At 40.3% G+C, this 16,731-nt stretch overlaps 1 protein-coding gene across 9 annotated transcripts in view; it reads left to right on the forward strand.

The window, feature by feature from the left end:
* The window catches only part of SLC6A6 (solute carrier family 6 member 6), a 75,810-nt gene extending 60,309 nt beyond the window's left edge, over positions 1-15,501 (forward strand). For all 9 annotated transcript variants that reach the window (XM_030571135.1, XM_030571136.1, XM_030571140.1 and 6 more), the window contains 5 exons: positions 55-192; positions 2,191-2,293; positions 3,377-3,477; positions 6,029-6,199; positions 8,711-15,501. In XM_030571135.1, the coding sequence (XP_030426995.1) occupies positions 55-192; positions 2,191-2,293; positions 3,377-3,477; positions 6,029-6,199; positions 8,711-8,851 (654 nt within the window). In that variant the 3' untranslated portion in view covers positions 8,852-15,501. The remainder of the gene's footprint in view (positions 1-54; positions 193-2,190; positions 2,294-3,376; positions 3,478-6,028; positions 6,200-8,710) is intronic.
* The last annotated feature ends 1,230 nt before the right edge of the window (positions 15,502-16,731 follow it).

The following is a 16,731-nucleotide window of genomic DNA, read 5'->3' on the forward strand; positions in this document are numbered from 1 at the left end:
AAGAGAATGAAACGTATACTGTGTATATTTCAATTTGTTTTTTTTCCCCTTTAGTTTGTTGAAGTTGAAGGACAGATCACGTCATTAGTTGATCTGTACCCATCCTTCCTAAGGAAGGGTTACCGACGGGAAATCTTCATTGCTATAGTGTGTTTCCTTAGCTATCTTCTGGGACTAACTATGGTAACTGAAGTAAGTAACACTGGTGATGGAGAGCTTTAGTTTACTGTATTTATTTCTTTTACAATCACCATATATCCTCACTGACATTTTGAATCAGATGGTATAAAGCAACCCAGTTGGAAGAACACCACCACTTAGCTCCTACATAGCTCTTTTGATCCCTAGATCTCAAAATGCTTTGAAATGGAGGTAGATCTCTTTATGCCCATTCTACAGAGGGGGAAACAGAGGCACAGTGAAGTGAAATAGAACCCAGGACTTCTGACACCCAGTCCATTAGTTCTAACTTGGGGAATGGGGATGTCATGAACAGTTTCCGGGATATATGGCTACCCTTCCTTTCTTTATGGCTACATAGGATGAGGGCCCCAAACCTTTTTTCTGTTATAAAATGGGGTCACAGTATAGAACCATTGCACTAGCCAATGAGGCCTCATTGCAAGCCAAAAAATAAAGCACATGGAATTTCCAGACATATCTACTCAGCAATATGACATATCTAGTCTGAACATAAAAAAATAAAAAGATGGAAAATCTGACTGTCACTCCTGTATAACCTAGTTTAGAGCTGCTTCCTAATCAGATAGTTGCAGAAGAACAGTTAAAGATGTTGGGAATGAAAAGCTTTTCAAAACAAAAAGCTTGAAAATTAATCACACCATTCATAATGCAATAAGAATGGCAGAAAGGGGCTTAAAGCAAAGATTACTTTAAAGAGCTTTGCATCTTATTTCTGATTCTGAAACTTATAAAACATATATATAATTCTAATAACTCCAGATAAAGTCACTCATCTGCTCTAGTGTAATTTGTTTATTATGCTGTATATGTCTGTTTGATGTGGTAGCAATTTGGCTGGGGAACTACATTGTCCCTAGCTAAATTTCCTCTACAGTTTTAATTGAATATGGTACAATTTTTCATCTCTTGACCTAAACTGTTGGCTAGTGCTGGTCTGCCAAGTTGAATAGCTTCTGACTTTCTACTTCTTCCACAAGGAATCTCAGTAATTTCAATTGTGGTGTCTAAAGTACTCTACAACATGAGTGAAAATGCCAGAAATCTGGCCCCAAATCATTGAAAGGTAAAATAGGTTGAGATTTTTAAACTCAAATCTAGCATGATGTGTTGGGGTATATAGCTTCCATCTAGTACATTCAGTGAAGTAGGTTCTGATTTTGGTTACAGAGATTTAAATCAGTGAAGTTATTCTGGATTTAACTTGGTTTAAGTGAGCCTAGAATCTGTTCCAATAAGTGCACTAATGTGATAGTTATCTTAGAAATAACACAAGCCTTCTTCAGAAGATCAGATTTAAAACAAAATCTGAGGGATCTCTGTAGGAATTAAAATAATGTCCATAACTGACATTTTGAATACACTGACAATTTGTCCAGTAGTGTTTATGTGAAACTAACATAAGGAGTAAAGAAAATGACATCCATATTGAAATACAGTTCAGCATATTTAGAGCAATATGTGGCAATGAGACTGGACATAGCTATGTAATATTTAAAAGTAATAGAGAAAGAGAGGTCACACTGAGAAAATATCTTTCTATTAGGCTCATAAATGGAATACCTCTATGAGGTGACGTTAGTCTCATTGGAGGAGTTTATGTTAAAGACCAATTATTTCTTTCCATCATATGTTTCTATAAATGCCCATACAAAAATATCTTTAAGAAGGAAAGACTTAAGTGTCTCAGTCGATTATACTAAGTGGCTTAATTTTGCTCAATAATCTTCTGCTTTAAAATGCTTTCAGTGGTAAACGAGCATCTTTTCTAGGGAGATTAATGCTAAGTACTTACCTTTAATAGTTGATTGGCATTTGTACTTGCCAAAAAGCAATAAGATATTTTGGTAGAATTTTACTTTTTATAAACAGTAAAGAATTTGGTACAGCATGGTTTTCTGTTCATAAGGATATTTTATTTGGAATTGAGTATAGAGCACTCATGGTTTTAGTGACTGATCCTAACCCTTGTGTGTGTCTCTTTTACAGGGTGGCATGTATGTGTTTCAACTCTTTGACTACTATGCAGCTAGTGGTGTATGCCTTTTGTGGGTTGCATTCTTTGAATGTGTTGCTGTAGCCTGGGTTTATGGTAAGTAAGGATCCCTAGATCTAATATGAATCTTATCGTGAGTCAATAATACCAAATTTTATCTATTTGTTGGTCAAAGCTAGCAAGGTGCTATTCAGCAGACTGAACCATCTGTTCCTGAATGTTCTGTGGAAGCACCTGATATTTTCTCTTATTGTCATTTTGTTCTTCATTCTGAGGGCCACATTTTCAGCTGGGCTCAAGCCAGCATCCAATTTTTTTCACACAGAATTGAATGTTTTTTGCATGCTCATTGGTAGTTAGATGTGCAATTAAGCATTTGCATGTGTAAACCTAAGGTCCAGAGCTGAACTTTCGGCTGATAGTGAAAAGCTCTGACTATGTCTCAATGACCTATCTTCTTCTAAAACTGTAATCTCTACATGGGTCAAGCCAGTCAAATGGAAAACAGCTAAAAGAGCCTACAGAAAAATGTATTATGTCTGGTTATTTTTAGGTGATGCAAAGTTCATAAGTCTGACAATAACCTATGTTGCTGTTTTAACTGGCTAGCTAAGACTGGTCATTTCCAGGTTCTTCATGAACTATTAATATTATAGTATTAACTATAAATACCATTTTTTTTACTTCATATTGAACAACGGTCAACTTTAGATTGAAGTAGGCTGTATCAGTTGTTACTCAGTGCTAACTTTTGCCAACTTCCGTGGTAGCTCTGGGGTTAGTATTCTGCTGTACTAACGCAGTATTCTACTGCAACAGTATGAGAAGAGAGACTTCCCTCAACCTTTCAGTGCCACCATGCAAGGTCTTTTTGAAAGTCTTGCGCATCACCCTTCTTGAACAACATTGTACACAACTCTTTAATGTACCATTTCCTCTTTACTGTGGAAATTAGCATCCACACTTAGCCACAGACACTCCTCTCTAAACATGAACAGCTCCCATAGACTCAAAACAAGCCACTATTTTCCTTCTTCAGCACCTTCTCAGCCCCAACTGTGCAGTTGTATTAGTGCAATACCACTTGGTTACTCATGTCCTATATTATGTGGCTTTCATATGTAGGCTCCTGATAATGCTCTTTTCTTCACTAAATCACCAAGTGACTATGTATTCCAGGCGCTGATAATATTTACAATGCCATTGAAGATATGATTGGATACAGACCTGGTCCCTGGATGAAATGGAGCTGGATTCTAATCACACCACTTCTTTGCGTGGTAAGTACAGAATCACACTATGTCTCATCTTGCACTTGTTTCTCCTTCCAAACTTTGTCCTGGTTTTTTGTCCTGTAAAGGGGAACATCCCAGAGGCCCACTGTGTGCGGGTACCAAACGGAAAGGGGACACGTAGGTTGGAAATGCTCCGTTTCTCATTCAGTATTATATGTAACACAAAAAGCTATGTTGCAAAGTCAAGCATTCAGAAGTTAGGAAATGCCAGAATTAAGGTTGCCTGTGCGAGATTGCCTTGTCCATTTGGTCCTCCCCCGTAGCGCCTTATCCAGTTTCAGTGTTCTCCCTGAGCCAACTGGCTCCCAACCCTACGCCACCCTGTTCCCTCATTGGTTCCAGTACCAGCCTTCCTACCCAGCCACACCCAGATCCTCGCGCCCCCCCCCCCCACTAGCTCCCTGTTCTTGGCTCCTGATCCAGCCAGTCCTAGTCTATCCTCAGCTCCAAGTCCCAGTCTCCTCCATCTCCCAGTTACAGTTACTCACCCCCTTCTACTTCCAGTCTCACTAGGCTTCCTGTCTCAAACCACGTTTTCCCCCTGCTTTGTCCCCTCTGTATAAGAGTTAGACAGCTTCATCCTCCGCATTGCCTGAGCACCAGGGGAATCATTGAGTGCATAGAAGAGATAGGTTTCCTATTCTAATTTCTGGTGCCTGACCCTGTGCTTTGTGTGGATGGTACATGCACAATCTGGTCAGCACTAAGACCTGTGAGGGCCTTGAGCATGCTCAGTGAAGATGGACTCGTTGGAGATTTTAGTGTTGAGCTCTAGCAAGTCTCTACTGAGCATGTGTGAACTATGATTTTTAAAAGGCTTAGTTATAACTTGGTCATTGGGGCATTAGAGCATTTCAAAGAAAGGATCTCAAGAATTTTTTTAAATGGGCAAAACAATATATTTTTCCCTAGCCTTGTCTTCAGAAATGACTGAACCATTTTGGCTGAAATTTTCCAATCAATCAATCAATCTCTATCACTCAACCTTAGGCTGACACTCAGCATGGAAAACTTCAACTCAAATGGTTAAAGTTTGGTAAAGTTACAAAACAGCTGAAAACAAGATCTTATACTGGGAAGTATTGAGCAGCCTTAAGCATAGATAGTGCTACCAGCCCCAGCTATAGTGGAGCAGTGTCAGCTAATCTTGATGAAGATGTTGGATGTTTTTATGCCAGTGCTGTGTAAATATTAACAATTTGAGGTGGACAGTTGTAGCACATGGCCTCAACCCAGCAGAATTCCTATATACAAGGCAGTGACTGGAGAAAATCAAGTCCCCTCATATTCATATTTCCTCTTTTCTTATGAACACACACACACACACACACACACACACACACACACACACACACACACACACAGAGAGAAAATATTTCCTTTCTCACTGATGCATGTTAATGCAACACAGTAGATTCACATGTCCGATGTAAAACCTCATTACTGTCAAAGCAAGTGGGCTTGCTTGTTGAGTGTAGGTGTCTGATGAGTCATCGCCCTCCCAGTCTTTCTGACTGCTAGACTGCTTTGCTGTCATCCACCTGACCCAGCTCCAGGTCACAGACCCTTCATAATCTCCAGTGTCAAAGCTGGTTTCAGCGTTGCAGGATATATAGCTTGACATGAGTGAACAGCACTGTGGGAAATATATAATATAGTTTGGTTAACACAACTGCACATGCTGAGTATAATGTAGTGTGCCTGGCACCTAACATATATGTGTTGGCTAACACCATGCGCAGAAGCAAGCGCAGGTGAGGAGAGTTCAGGAGAGAGGAGACACCTTAAGAGTACTGTAATAATATCCTGACCAGGACTTTGGAACAACAAAAGAAAAGTTTGTCCCCTTAGAATCCATCACTGGGTTTACACTGCGATCACTGTACGATGGGACAGGACTCTGGAGATTAGTCGGTGCTATATGGATACCCATGCACTGCAGCCCTGACTCACTGGGCTTATGGCGAGCTACCTCACTGTTAAGTGGCTGTTTGATTTAAAGAGCATCCAAGAACCTGGCATACAAACTGAAGCACAAAACCTAGCTGTGTTGGTTGCAGAGCAGAAATAAGTAGTTTTCCTAAATTTGCAAGGAGAAAGAGCATAATATCTTTCCCTTTCAAAGTAACCAGTACTGGAGGACAAGTTGGTCAGTGTTAGGAAACGAGGTAAAGAACTGCACAGAGAACTTCATTTGCAATGCGCGAGGGTTATTGCTTCTACAAAATAGAGGAACTGTGCTACGTTTGAGTGCTATCTCCTGGGGCCATATCTGTTAAGTGGCTATTTACATAAATATGCATATTAACTGACTATTTACGTACATATGCACATATAAAGCTCTCTTGTAACAGTTTCAATGTAGAATATCTTTCTTATAGTTTAAAACGTGCAGCAAAGTTGGCCGGTGCTGCCTTTTACTGCCTTTCTTTTCTGGGTCCCAGGGATATCATATCCTGTGTAAGCTGCAGTGGATCCACAATGCTTGTACCTATGCTATAACCCTTCTTCGTGTTTTGTTTTCCCTCCCTCACAGGCGTGCTTTGTCTTTTCTCTGGTCAAGTATACCCCCCTGACCTACAACAAAGTTTACACATACCCTGAGTGGTCAATTGGCGTGGGATGGGTTCTTGCTCTTTCCTCCATGATCTGCATCCCACTGGTGATGGTCATCCGCATTGTTCAGTCAGATGGCTCACTTATTGAGGTAAGAATGACCACATAAATGGTGGGTGGATGGTTACTCTGTGGGTGTGGGTGTCTCTCTCTCTCTCTCTCACACATACACACACAAGTTTAACATTTAAGAGTAAATGGTGGCTTGAGTTGGGAGGGCCACTCTCTTTGTATCTGCTTTGTTGATTTGGCCCCAGGTATGTTATTTTAACATACAATGGATAAAGCAAGCCACATGGGAGAGGTACAATATGGCACACACTTGTCCATGTCTGTAATAGGGAAGGGCTGCCAGTGGAGAATACAGACCCCAGCATGCTAGCCTCCACCTTCTCCATCCTGATAAAGCTGGAGCATGGCGTGATGTGACATGAAGTTGCCTTCTGTACAAAAGATAGGCCAGCTGCAGCCTGAGTCATGTTGTGCAAAATGCAGGCAAGTCGTATCTTACGCAGGGGTTCTGTTCTGCGGTTAGCATGTAAAGCGAAAACTGCGTATAGTCAAAATTACATTGAGTTGAATGATGGGCGGAATCGCCCACACTACAGGTACAGTATTAAAATTGTTATTTGTATCTTTTTTTTTGTTTTTGCTGACCGTGTAAAGCTGAAATTGCACTTGTTAAATGCGCGTAAGCTGTGACAGACCTGTAATCACAACCCTTGGAAAGTTGCCATTGTGGCTCTTGATAGGGCAAAGTTGAACACCTCAGTTTAACCAATATAAATAAATAATCACTTTTCCGTTCACCAGTTCTTTCAGCAAATATTATGAATCCTAGCTAACTAAATTAAAACCTAAGCCTTCTGGCCTCAAAAAAATATCAGCTGATATTACTTGCCTCCCAGGGCTGTATTCTTTTTGTTTTAACAAAATGTTACCTCTCTGAGCACAGTTGTTTTGTTTGTCTAATTTCACACAGGGACTGAACTATGCTTACATGCACCAGAGCTCAGTTCACAAGGCAAAGGGAGCTCAACGCACAGGTGAATAGGTAAAATAGTAGTAGAGAGACGATTAGAGTTAGAAAAGTTAGCGAGAAGGCCAAATTTAAATCCTGCACCCAAGAACTCAAGGAATTTTGAGGCTATTTAGTACCACATGGGAAGGCCATGCCTAATCTCATCTCTAGTCAAAAACTCAATTCCCAAATTTTAGGAAAACTCTTTTCTGAACTTTTTGGCTCTTCTCGCTCTCCTGCTCTCTCTCGCTAAAATGAACCAAATGAAACATTGGCTCCAAATGCTCCCAAACTTTGGGGAATCTTGGATTCAGCTCTGAACTTTATAGCTTGATCCTACCACGGGCAGATATATGCTTAGTGCATCTCAAAGACAACTACATTCTTCTATTCGCCCTTTATAGTGTTTCTTCGTCTTCTCTTCAAACTGTGCTTTTTTTTCAGTAAAGAAAGTAGCTTTTCCCAGAACACAGTAGTACACTTGAATTTGTGTGTTCTCCAAGTTTTAATGGTCTTTTTTAGTGCTGGCTAGGACATTTTTATTGCGGGGGGGTTATTTTCCTGTCTGCATTCTCACCATCTATTCAGAAAGAGGTCTAAAAGTAGCCAAAGCTGCTTTTTAAGATCATCTTAGGGAAGGGAGGAGGTAACCACTTGTCTCGTTCCTGCTTTGTGAACTGAGAACTAGAAGAAAGGTTGCAGCTTGCCAATGAACTACCCTGTTTAAAGGCAGGCTTCTTTTCAATATGAGAGAGAACTCATGAATTGGAGGAGACTCTACAGCACTGAAATTCAGCTTGTGTTTAATCAGACAGTTTGACTTCCCATCCAGTGAGGCCTTGGTGCTCCTTCGTGAATAAAATATTAGGGTTGAAAAGGGCCATTCTGGGTCATGTAGGCCACACTGCTGCATAGCAATAGTACAGTTTCCATTAGTCTTACAGCATCCCTGAATATTTATTTGCCAAGTTTAGCCTCAAATACTGCAAACGATGGTAATTCCACAACCTTTCTGGAACTACTAACATGCTTTTCCTCTGTGCTCCAGTACTTAAAGATACCAAGTTTCATTCTCTAATTGAGGCCAAGGGCTCAAAAATAGACTGGACTGTTGGATAATGAGATAGTAACATTAGCTAGGATAAAAATAGCTTTAGGGGAATATATATCCATATGCTTCAGAGCCTTCACCAGCTATGAAGTGGCTAAGGAAGCACGCTCGCTATTGTGCAGGTTGGTTAGCAGCTGGTACCAGCCAGTCTTGGACTCAGGCTACTGGACTATGGGCTGAGCTAGTATAGTGTTTAGTAATGACCTAGTCTAATTCAGATACTGGGTTTAATGATGAAAATGAACATGAACTCCCTGACAGTGATCCCAGATTAACTGGTAGCCTTAATAGAGTTGCTCATGGCAGTAGGCACTAAGCTTGCGGCAAAGCAGCTGCAAGATTAAAGCCGTCATAAAATGCTCAAGATCATTTGTTTTATGTTTTATGACAACACACTTTTCAAGACTCTTGCTCTTAGGATCGATGTGGCCATTTTTCTAACCCTTGGCTGTTGCTCTTTCCCCTTTCAGAGAATAAAAACAGTGGCTGCCCCTAGGGAAGTGACTCGGTGGGCCAAAGAAACGGAAAGCACCACCTCGTTCTGCCCCAATGGAACTCCTAATGGTGGATTGATTAAGCCGACTCATGTCATTGTGGAGACTATGATGTGAGCTCTCTCTGTGAGAGGACAAACCTGCTTTAACTGCCATTTACTAACATAGATTCTCATAGGACCGGGTTTACAGAGCTTTATATTTGCACTAGGATTTATTTTTATTTCTCACAGAGAAAGTTATTTTTTGTGGTGTTTTTGTCTTTATTTTCCTTTTTTTTTTTTTTTGTTTACATATTTTGTAAGGTAGTCACAGCAGAAGCCTCTTGCAGGAGGCAGTTTTCATATCAGACTAGACCTATTACAGGAACTTACTACCATTTGGGTTTTTAACATGTGTTAATAGCTCTCTGAATATTATACATTTTATCACTTGAAATTGATTTTCTTGCCAGCAATATATTCAAAGCTCAGAAAGCAATTTTTTTAGGTGCTGATGTGGTTGGGAATAAGGTAAAACCTAGAACTCACAAGTGAGCTCTGTTGAGAGAAATTTCAAAAAAAGAAGAAAAAAGGTGGATGTTGCTTCAAGGGATTGGGTTTCAAAGGTGTAGTGCTTTTTTTCCTCTGGTTCAGGCAGGGTGAATGACAGATTTCTGAGTCATGATGTTACCTTTGCTATGTTCCATGTAAATATCTATATCTATATCTATATATATCTGTTCAGCTGGAGAAGAGAAATTTATGGGGGAGGGGGAATGTAGTTAGGAATTAAATACCCAATCAGTATGCCTGTCCCTCCTGAGCATTGCGTAAAAAGTCCAGTCACCGTAGAAGACAACATACATATTGCCTGAGGAAGGAGTTTTGTGTACATACATACCCTTTAGTTTCCTGCACACTGTAGGTTAGCTGAGTTGTTACTGGTTTAAACTTGCACTGTGTACGAACAGAGCAGTAGGAGGAGCCTGTGTGATAGCTAAGATCTGAATTATAGAGAGGCAGCGTTCGTGTTTTATGGAATTTAAAATATATATGTATTTTGTAAACTGTTGGGCTTTGGTATCAAAAGAAAAATATATTGAGGACAATGATCACACCAAGCTTAACACCCAGCATGTTATTCATTACCACAGGAGCAAAGCAGCCCACGTATATATTGTGCACCGGGCCTTTCAGGCAGGTGCAGTTTTAATAATAGTAATTAAATGAAGAGGCCAATAATGCTTAGCACACCCATAGGCGCTGTTCATCCGCATACCTCAAATTGGTATCCCTGTTTATTTATGTATTTATTTGACTGTTGTTGGTGCACTTGGGGAAGCAGGGCCCAGGGAGGGAAAGTGACTTGGCCAGGGTTACAGCAACTCATTGGCAGAACTAGGACTAGAACTCAGCTCTCCTGACTGGCTTGTCCTGGAGGACCATGCTACCACCATTTTGTTTTTTGGGTAACGCATTTATGGGAGACAAATAGGGGGGAATTCAACCTACTATAAACTAGGCCTTTATGTAAATTAAGAGAAAGAAGTATGTAATTTTTCTTTGGTTAAAAAAACATTACATATCATTCCAATTTAGACTTAAGAAAAATAAAAAGAAAGCATTTAATGCAGTACAAAGCTCCTCAATGGATTTTAAAGCTGGGTGGCTGTAGGTAAACTGACCACTGATCACATAGGCCAGGTCAAGAATTCCAGTAGATATTTGCTCCCTAAAGAATTTAAAAAATCTAGATCACTCTTTTTTCATAAACCTCAACACACGCTGAGAAGAGGCTCCCTGAAGAAATCCAGCCCTTTCCATTTGGGAGATAATCCTCCTAATCATAGTACTACAGTTAGGCTAGCCAAAGGGATCTGGGGAGAGATTCAGCAGCCGAGTCTGTCCCTGCTTATACTATTGCCAGTTCAATTTGTCCATGGGTAGATTTTTGCAGTTTAAATGGGAACATAGCCAGTCCTTAACATTCCTACATGGGCCATTTTAAAAAAGATGTCCCATGCATTAACTGTAGGCAGTGTTGTTACAGCCATGTCGGTCCCAAGCTGGGTGGAGTAATATCTTTTATGGGACCAACTTCTGTTGTCGAGGGAGACAAGCTTTTGAGCTACACAGAACTCTTCTGCAGGTCATGCACTAACTGGTCATTGCAGCAGAAGCACGTCAAGTTAGTATTAATGTAAAACGGAAGGGGCAATTTGGAAGTCAGAAAGGGACCAAAAAAAGTGTCTTGCATAGCTAGAGAGTCTTTGAGTCTCTGTTTTGAAGTCAGAGAGGCTGAATTCCAGCAACAACAACAGCCAACACCCCACTGCTTTTGCTTTCTTTTCCAATTACTGTATTATGAGAGCTGCGGCTGAAACACTTTTATGGCAAATAGCACATCTCACATGCTAGCCTGATGGTAATAGCTACCCTGAAGCTACTCTGGGTGTCTTAACCATCTCAACAGAAGAATTTTCTAAGCCAACATGATTACAACTGGATTTTGATAACTTTACTTAAGGAAAAAAAATTAAAACCAAGTCCTGTGTTTAATTTTTTTTTTTATCTTTAAGTATCAAAAGGCAACTAAATTAAAGCTAAAACTCTGTCATGCATGTTGTTGTGTATTCCAGCCTTTGTGGCAACAGAAAAGACCTGAGCCAGAGCCTGCTGAAGTCAATGGAAGGATTCTCAGTGGGCTTTGGATCAGGCCCTTTGTCCTTCCCAAGATCTCATCAGACTTTGTGTATAGGCACAATGGCCCGAGTTAACGTCAGAATAGCAACTCAATAATTAAATTCCTCGTTTCAGTTAGTGTAAATTATAGTAGCATATTTTGTTATAGACTCACGTTTTGTGTGTGCGCACATACTCTATAAGGGGTATATCTGAGAGGGACGCTAATTAGAAAAATAGTTTAAAGGTTGAAATTTCATAAGTAGCTGGTGCGTCAGAGATGGATATTTGACCATGCTTCACACATGGAGCAGGGGAGATTTGTATTAGGAACCAGAGGGTTAATACTACACCTTTGAAACTACAAATAAACAAGAACGAGAGCCCAACTCAATTGTGACTCAAACTGTGCCGTTCAAATCAGTCACTTCCATGTTCCAAATGAAAGTGTCTCACACACATATGCAATGACCTCACTGAAGTTCTGTTGTACGTTTTTCTGGCCCTGACTGTGCTGTTCAGCCTGACTGCAAGAAAGGGCCAGATTCATGATGTGCTATTAAATCATTTCTGTAAAAGTCACGCAGAACAATGCTGGTCACCATCTCATGGTTTTCAATGCATGTGAGCCTATTCACATTTTAGAATGTTTCCTAAAGGTTTATCAGATTTCTAAATTTTACCTGGTGGTAAACTTGCATTTCAACATTATAGTCTGCTAAATGAAAAAAACCCAAAACAAATGGTAAATGATTCTTTCAAGTTTATATTTTCTACATATTTATGATTGCAACAATAACTAATTTTCTAATTTACTTCGTAGCCATGTGTGACATATTTTACCTGTCCTTTGCAGCTGAGGCACTAAATATCATGACTAATCATAGGTGAACTGATTTCAGTTAAGGGAAAAATACCCCAGACGTTGGCCCCAAAAATCTTTGGGGGAAAAAAAAAGTCTCATTTCATGCACCTTTATACTTTGTGGTTTCTTTTGGGTTTGGAAATGGCAATATTTCCAACTTCACTGAAATCAAGTACTGAAAATTTCATGGGGGAAATCTTGCACTCATAAGATTTTTTCAGACCAAAGCAGTTCAGATAATCGAAACTTAGGATTCTTATCTAAACCAAACCTTCCAAACTCTTGCAGTTCACCTGTCAGTAGTCATGATCTCATTAAAAGTCACGCATAATGATGTATCCAGTAGACTGTATTGGTACAACATGGTTTCATGAACAGAATTTGTTTTGAGTCTCATTAATTTTCCTTTTCTTGATGACTCTGATCCAACCAGATCTATGAGCTTCCATATGTTCTCAATGAAGTTTGAGATCTGAAAGCCAACATGGATCTGTCCCTATGCAGCAAATGAAAATAAAAAAGCACAGTAGTTCTATGTACCACCTTAAAATATGTTGCTATCCAAGCTGCAGTGGAAGGTCAGCTTTTGAATGTGGGTTTGGGAAGTGGATCAGCATAACTGAGCTGCACTGATGCACTTGAATAAAAAAAAAGGCTGCAGCCTTCTAATTGTTTTAACAAGAAAACAGCAAAGCATTTTATATCGTCACTCTAATCACATGATCAGTGGCTGATCAGAACTCTGGCTTGTTTTTTTAATATAGTATGTGCCCTAACTGCACACCTGCAGATGGACATGGCTACCCAGCCTCTGTCCCAAATAGCTCCAGATCTGAAGAAGAGTGAAAATGTCCAGCAGTCAGTAGTACGTTGTTGAGCAGAATTGACAATCTGGTAATGTCCATCTTTGTCATAAGTGCGTTCAACTCCTGTACCCACTGATAACAATAGCTTAACCACCATTTGTCTTCAGTGGGTGAAGGATTGAACACTTGGAATAACTGGTTATGAAACCATGGCTTGTGGTCAATGTGGGATCAGGTGAGGAGACAGTGTAAATAAGTGTGTATTGAGTGAAGGGCACAGACTATTTCAAGTGCACAGGGAAAAAAGATGGCCATCACCTCACATCCAGGAAATTCAGTGCATTTGGCACATTCCCTGTAGCAAACAACTATTTTCAATTAACATCTCAAATGAGACCCCCACCACAATTAAAAACAGCCTTAGGGGAGGTGCTTCTATGTCCAGTCTTCAACGTATTTACGTCATTCTTGGGAGATGATGTGATCAGGTATTGCTGGCAAAGAAAACTGTACAAAGGAAAAGCTCTTTTGAATGCTCTGCAGCACCAATGCCACCCCACCTTGTTTGATGATTCACAGGAGTGCACTGAAGTAGGGTGGGACAGGTTAGCCAGTATTCATAGGTTGAGAAGCCTAAACTTCAAGGAGCCAAGATCACCTCTTCTTAACTAGGGATAGGGTGAAATAAAAGCTCAGAACCAACTACCTTGAACTTGGGGGGAACCTAGGTTAAGACTCATGGCTGCCTCTGTCATAGGCTGAACTGAAATCCCAGGTCCAAAATACCCCCAGATTGTACAAGAGTTCAGCTATGGATCAGAAGGTCATAACTTGGGCCCATTTCTTCCAGAGTTCGATGCCAAAGCCTTGTATTTAAAATTAAAGGTTATTTTTAACTCCCAGCTGAGAAGCGTTCAGGAACTACTAAGACACAACCTATAATCTAGGATATTTATTCATTTTTAATCTAGGATGAACATGCTCCTAATTGTACTAATTTGTTTACGGAGGAATTAATGTTAAATAGGACACGTTAGGTTTACAGCTTTTCGATGTATTACTTTTGAGTTTATTCTAAGCTATTGTAAGAAGGACATCAAAGCATCAGATCAAATCCCTAGCTACAAAGCAAACATGCCTCAAGCATCTGGGGACACGGAACATAAGAGAGCAAGCCAAATGCATAAAATAAGACGTTGATCCTGCAGGCCTTGGTTAAAAAGCTCACTGATTTCAATGAACAATTTAATTTCAGCAGAAATTGTACCCAAGACACTGTCCAATCAGGACTACAGCTGGGCAAAAAAAAAATTGTTTTTTTAAGGAAACACCCTACCACCACCAAACTGAAAATATTTCATTCAAAGGGTTCTATTTTTTCCAAAGGCAAACATTTTCATTTTTTTGCTTGTCCACTTTTTTAATAATAAAAAAACCATTTTGAAAAAAAAATCTTCAAAATTTCCATTAACAAAAAACAAAAAAACCCCACCAAGGTGGCATTTTTTCAACCATTTGTAATCAAAAGCTAAAACAAGATCTGAAAAAGCTTAACCAAAGTGCAGCTCTGGTGTTGGTTTTAAACCTGGAAACAAGCAAGGATCAAAGTCTGTGAAAAAATGTGTGTGTGTGTGAAAAATTCTGTTAATTTAGCCTTCCATTTTTCCCCATTAAAATCAGAATTTTAGGCCCATTCAGAGGATACAAGACAACTAGGAAAAGAAACTGGATTTCTTTAGCTTGGCACTTCTTGTCTGTAAATCTTCTGCAACTGAGATGTAACAAGGTTTTTACAATAGAAAAAGTGGCAGAACACCAGTGTTAAAATTTTGTTGGAAGGCTGAACATTGGGGGCCAGATTGAGGTGGTCCATCATTTGCTCTTGTCCAAGAACTCAAGGATGTTCTCTTAGCATTGGATTAATTGAAGTATTGATCTGAAATGCTCATTGTTTTGCTAGGATTTTTTTTCCACTGTGGTGTTGTGATTGTTACCCAATATGTCTCCAGGGACTTCACATAGTAAGCGGTGATCCATCTTGTTGGATGTAGTAAGCTAAAAACAGTGGTGGTGGTGATTTTTGTTTTTTATTTAAATTCCTAATAACTGTAACTACAGTATGTGATAAGTAGCACATGGCAGAGTGAGGATGTTTAAGTCACCTGACCTTTTTAAAGACTAACAATAATTGTTAAAAAAAAAAATTCTGGTTTTGTTCTGAGCAGGACTGTTTGTATTTGCATAAGATCCTGGAGTGTAATTCAATCCTTAAAACTAGCCTTTGTGTATACAGTAACTGTTTGTATTTTGCAGTATCTGTTTTGATTTTTAGATAAATATGTATATTGATATTTTTAAGTCATCTTTGCTTTTTTTAGATGGAGTTTGTAATCATCTTATAACAGAAAATAAATCTTTCCTTTATAAATCAAATGCATCCGTCAGTTATTTTTAAGTTTCAAATGAACCTCAGGAGGCAATCTGTTATACTCTATGCTTATTGCAAAATACGCACAGGGCATTTTATGCTTTGGCATAGATTTCAGAATAGGATACTTTCAGATAATGATATTTCATTAAATTAGGTCCTCACAGTTACACTACTGTTAGACTTAGCAGTCGGTCAACTCACCCCCAAACATGTTCAAGTGCCAAAGACAGTGGCTGATTATTCATACTCACCCAAAATTTGGGGTGACTTCCCCCAATGTGCTTCATTTCAGTCTTGCTCAAGGTTTCATAATTTCCTTGCTTTGGATTCCCCCCACTCCAATACGTCCCTTAAGTTCAGCTCTGCTCACTCCATACTTCCTCATCCCCACCCTCACTCACTTTCACCAGTTTGGGGTGTGGGTGGGAGTGAGGGGTGCTGACTCCAGCCAGGTGGTGCTTACCTAGGTTGGTGGCACAGCAGGGCTAAGGCAGCTTCCCTGCCTGCCTTAGCCCCATGCCGCTCCCAGAAGTGGCCAGCACAGCCCTGTTGTCCAGGGGGGAAGAGGGGCGCAGGGGGCTCTGAGTACTGCTCCTGCCTTCAGGCACCGCCCCCTCAGCTCCAATTGGCTGCAATTCCTGGCCAATGGGAGCTGTGGAGTCAGGGTGCAGGCAGCACATGGAGACCCCTGTCTCCTCCAGGGGCCAGAGGGATGTGCTGGCTGCTTCCTGGAGCGGTGCGGGGCAGGGCAGGCAGGGAGCCTGCCTTAGTCCCACTGTGCTGCTGGACTTCTAGCAGTCTAAAATCTCCCAATTTGGCTTCAGTAGCCTCTGGGAGCTAAAACCCAATTCTGGGAGACTCCCAGCAAAACTGGGAGGGTTGGCAACCCTACTTAGGACAGGCATATTTGTGTTCAGTGATATCAACTGCTGCAGAGAAGTCCCGCAGGTGAATATGATGCATTTCCCTTGTCTGTGGAGGAAATAGTGTAATGAAGATGGTAAAAATTGTTTTTCTTAACTTCTCAGGTTAGAGTGAGAAGCAATGGGCTTAAATTGCAGCAAAGTTTGTTCAGACTGGACAATAGGAAAAGCTTCTGAACTGTAATGGTAGTTAAGCACTGGAACAAATTGCCTAGAGAGATTGTGGAATCTCTGTCATTGGCGGTTTTTAATAACAGGTTAGACAAAAACCTGTGAGGGATGGTCTAGTTATTACATAGTCCTGCCTTG

Source organism: Gopherus evgoodei, chromosome 7 (genome assembly GCF_007399415.2).
Source record: "Gopherus evgoodei ecotype Sinaloan lineage chromosome 7, rGopEvg1_v1.p, whole genome shotgun sequence".
NCBI lineage: Eukaryota > Metazoa > Chordata > Testudines > Testudinidae > Gopherus > Gopherus evgoodei.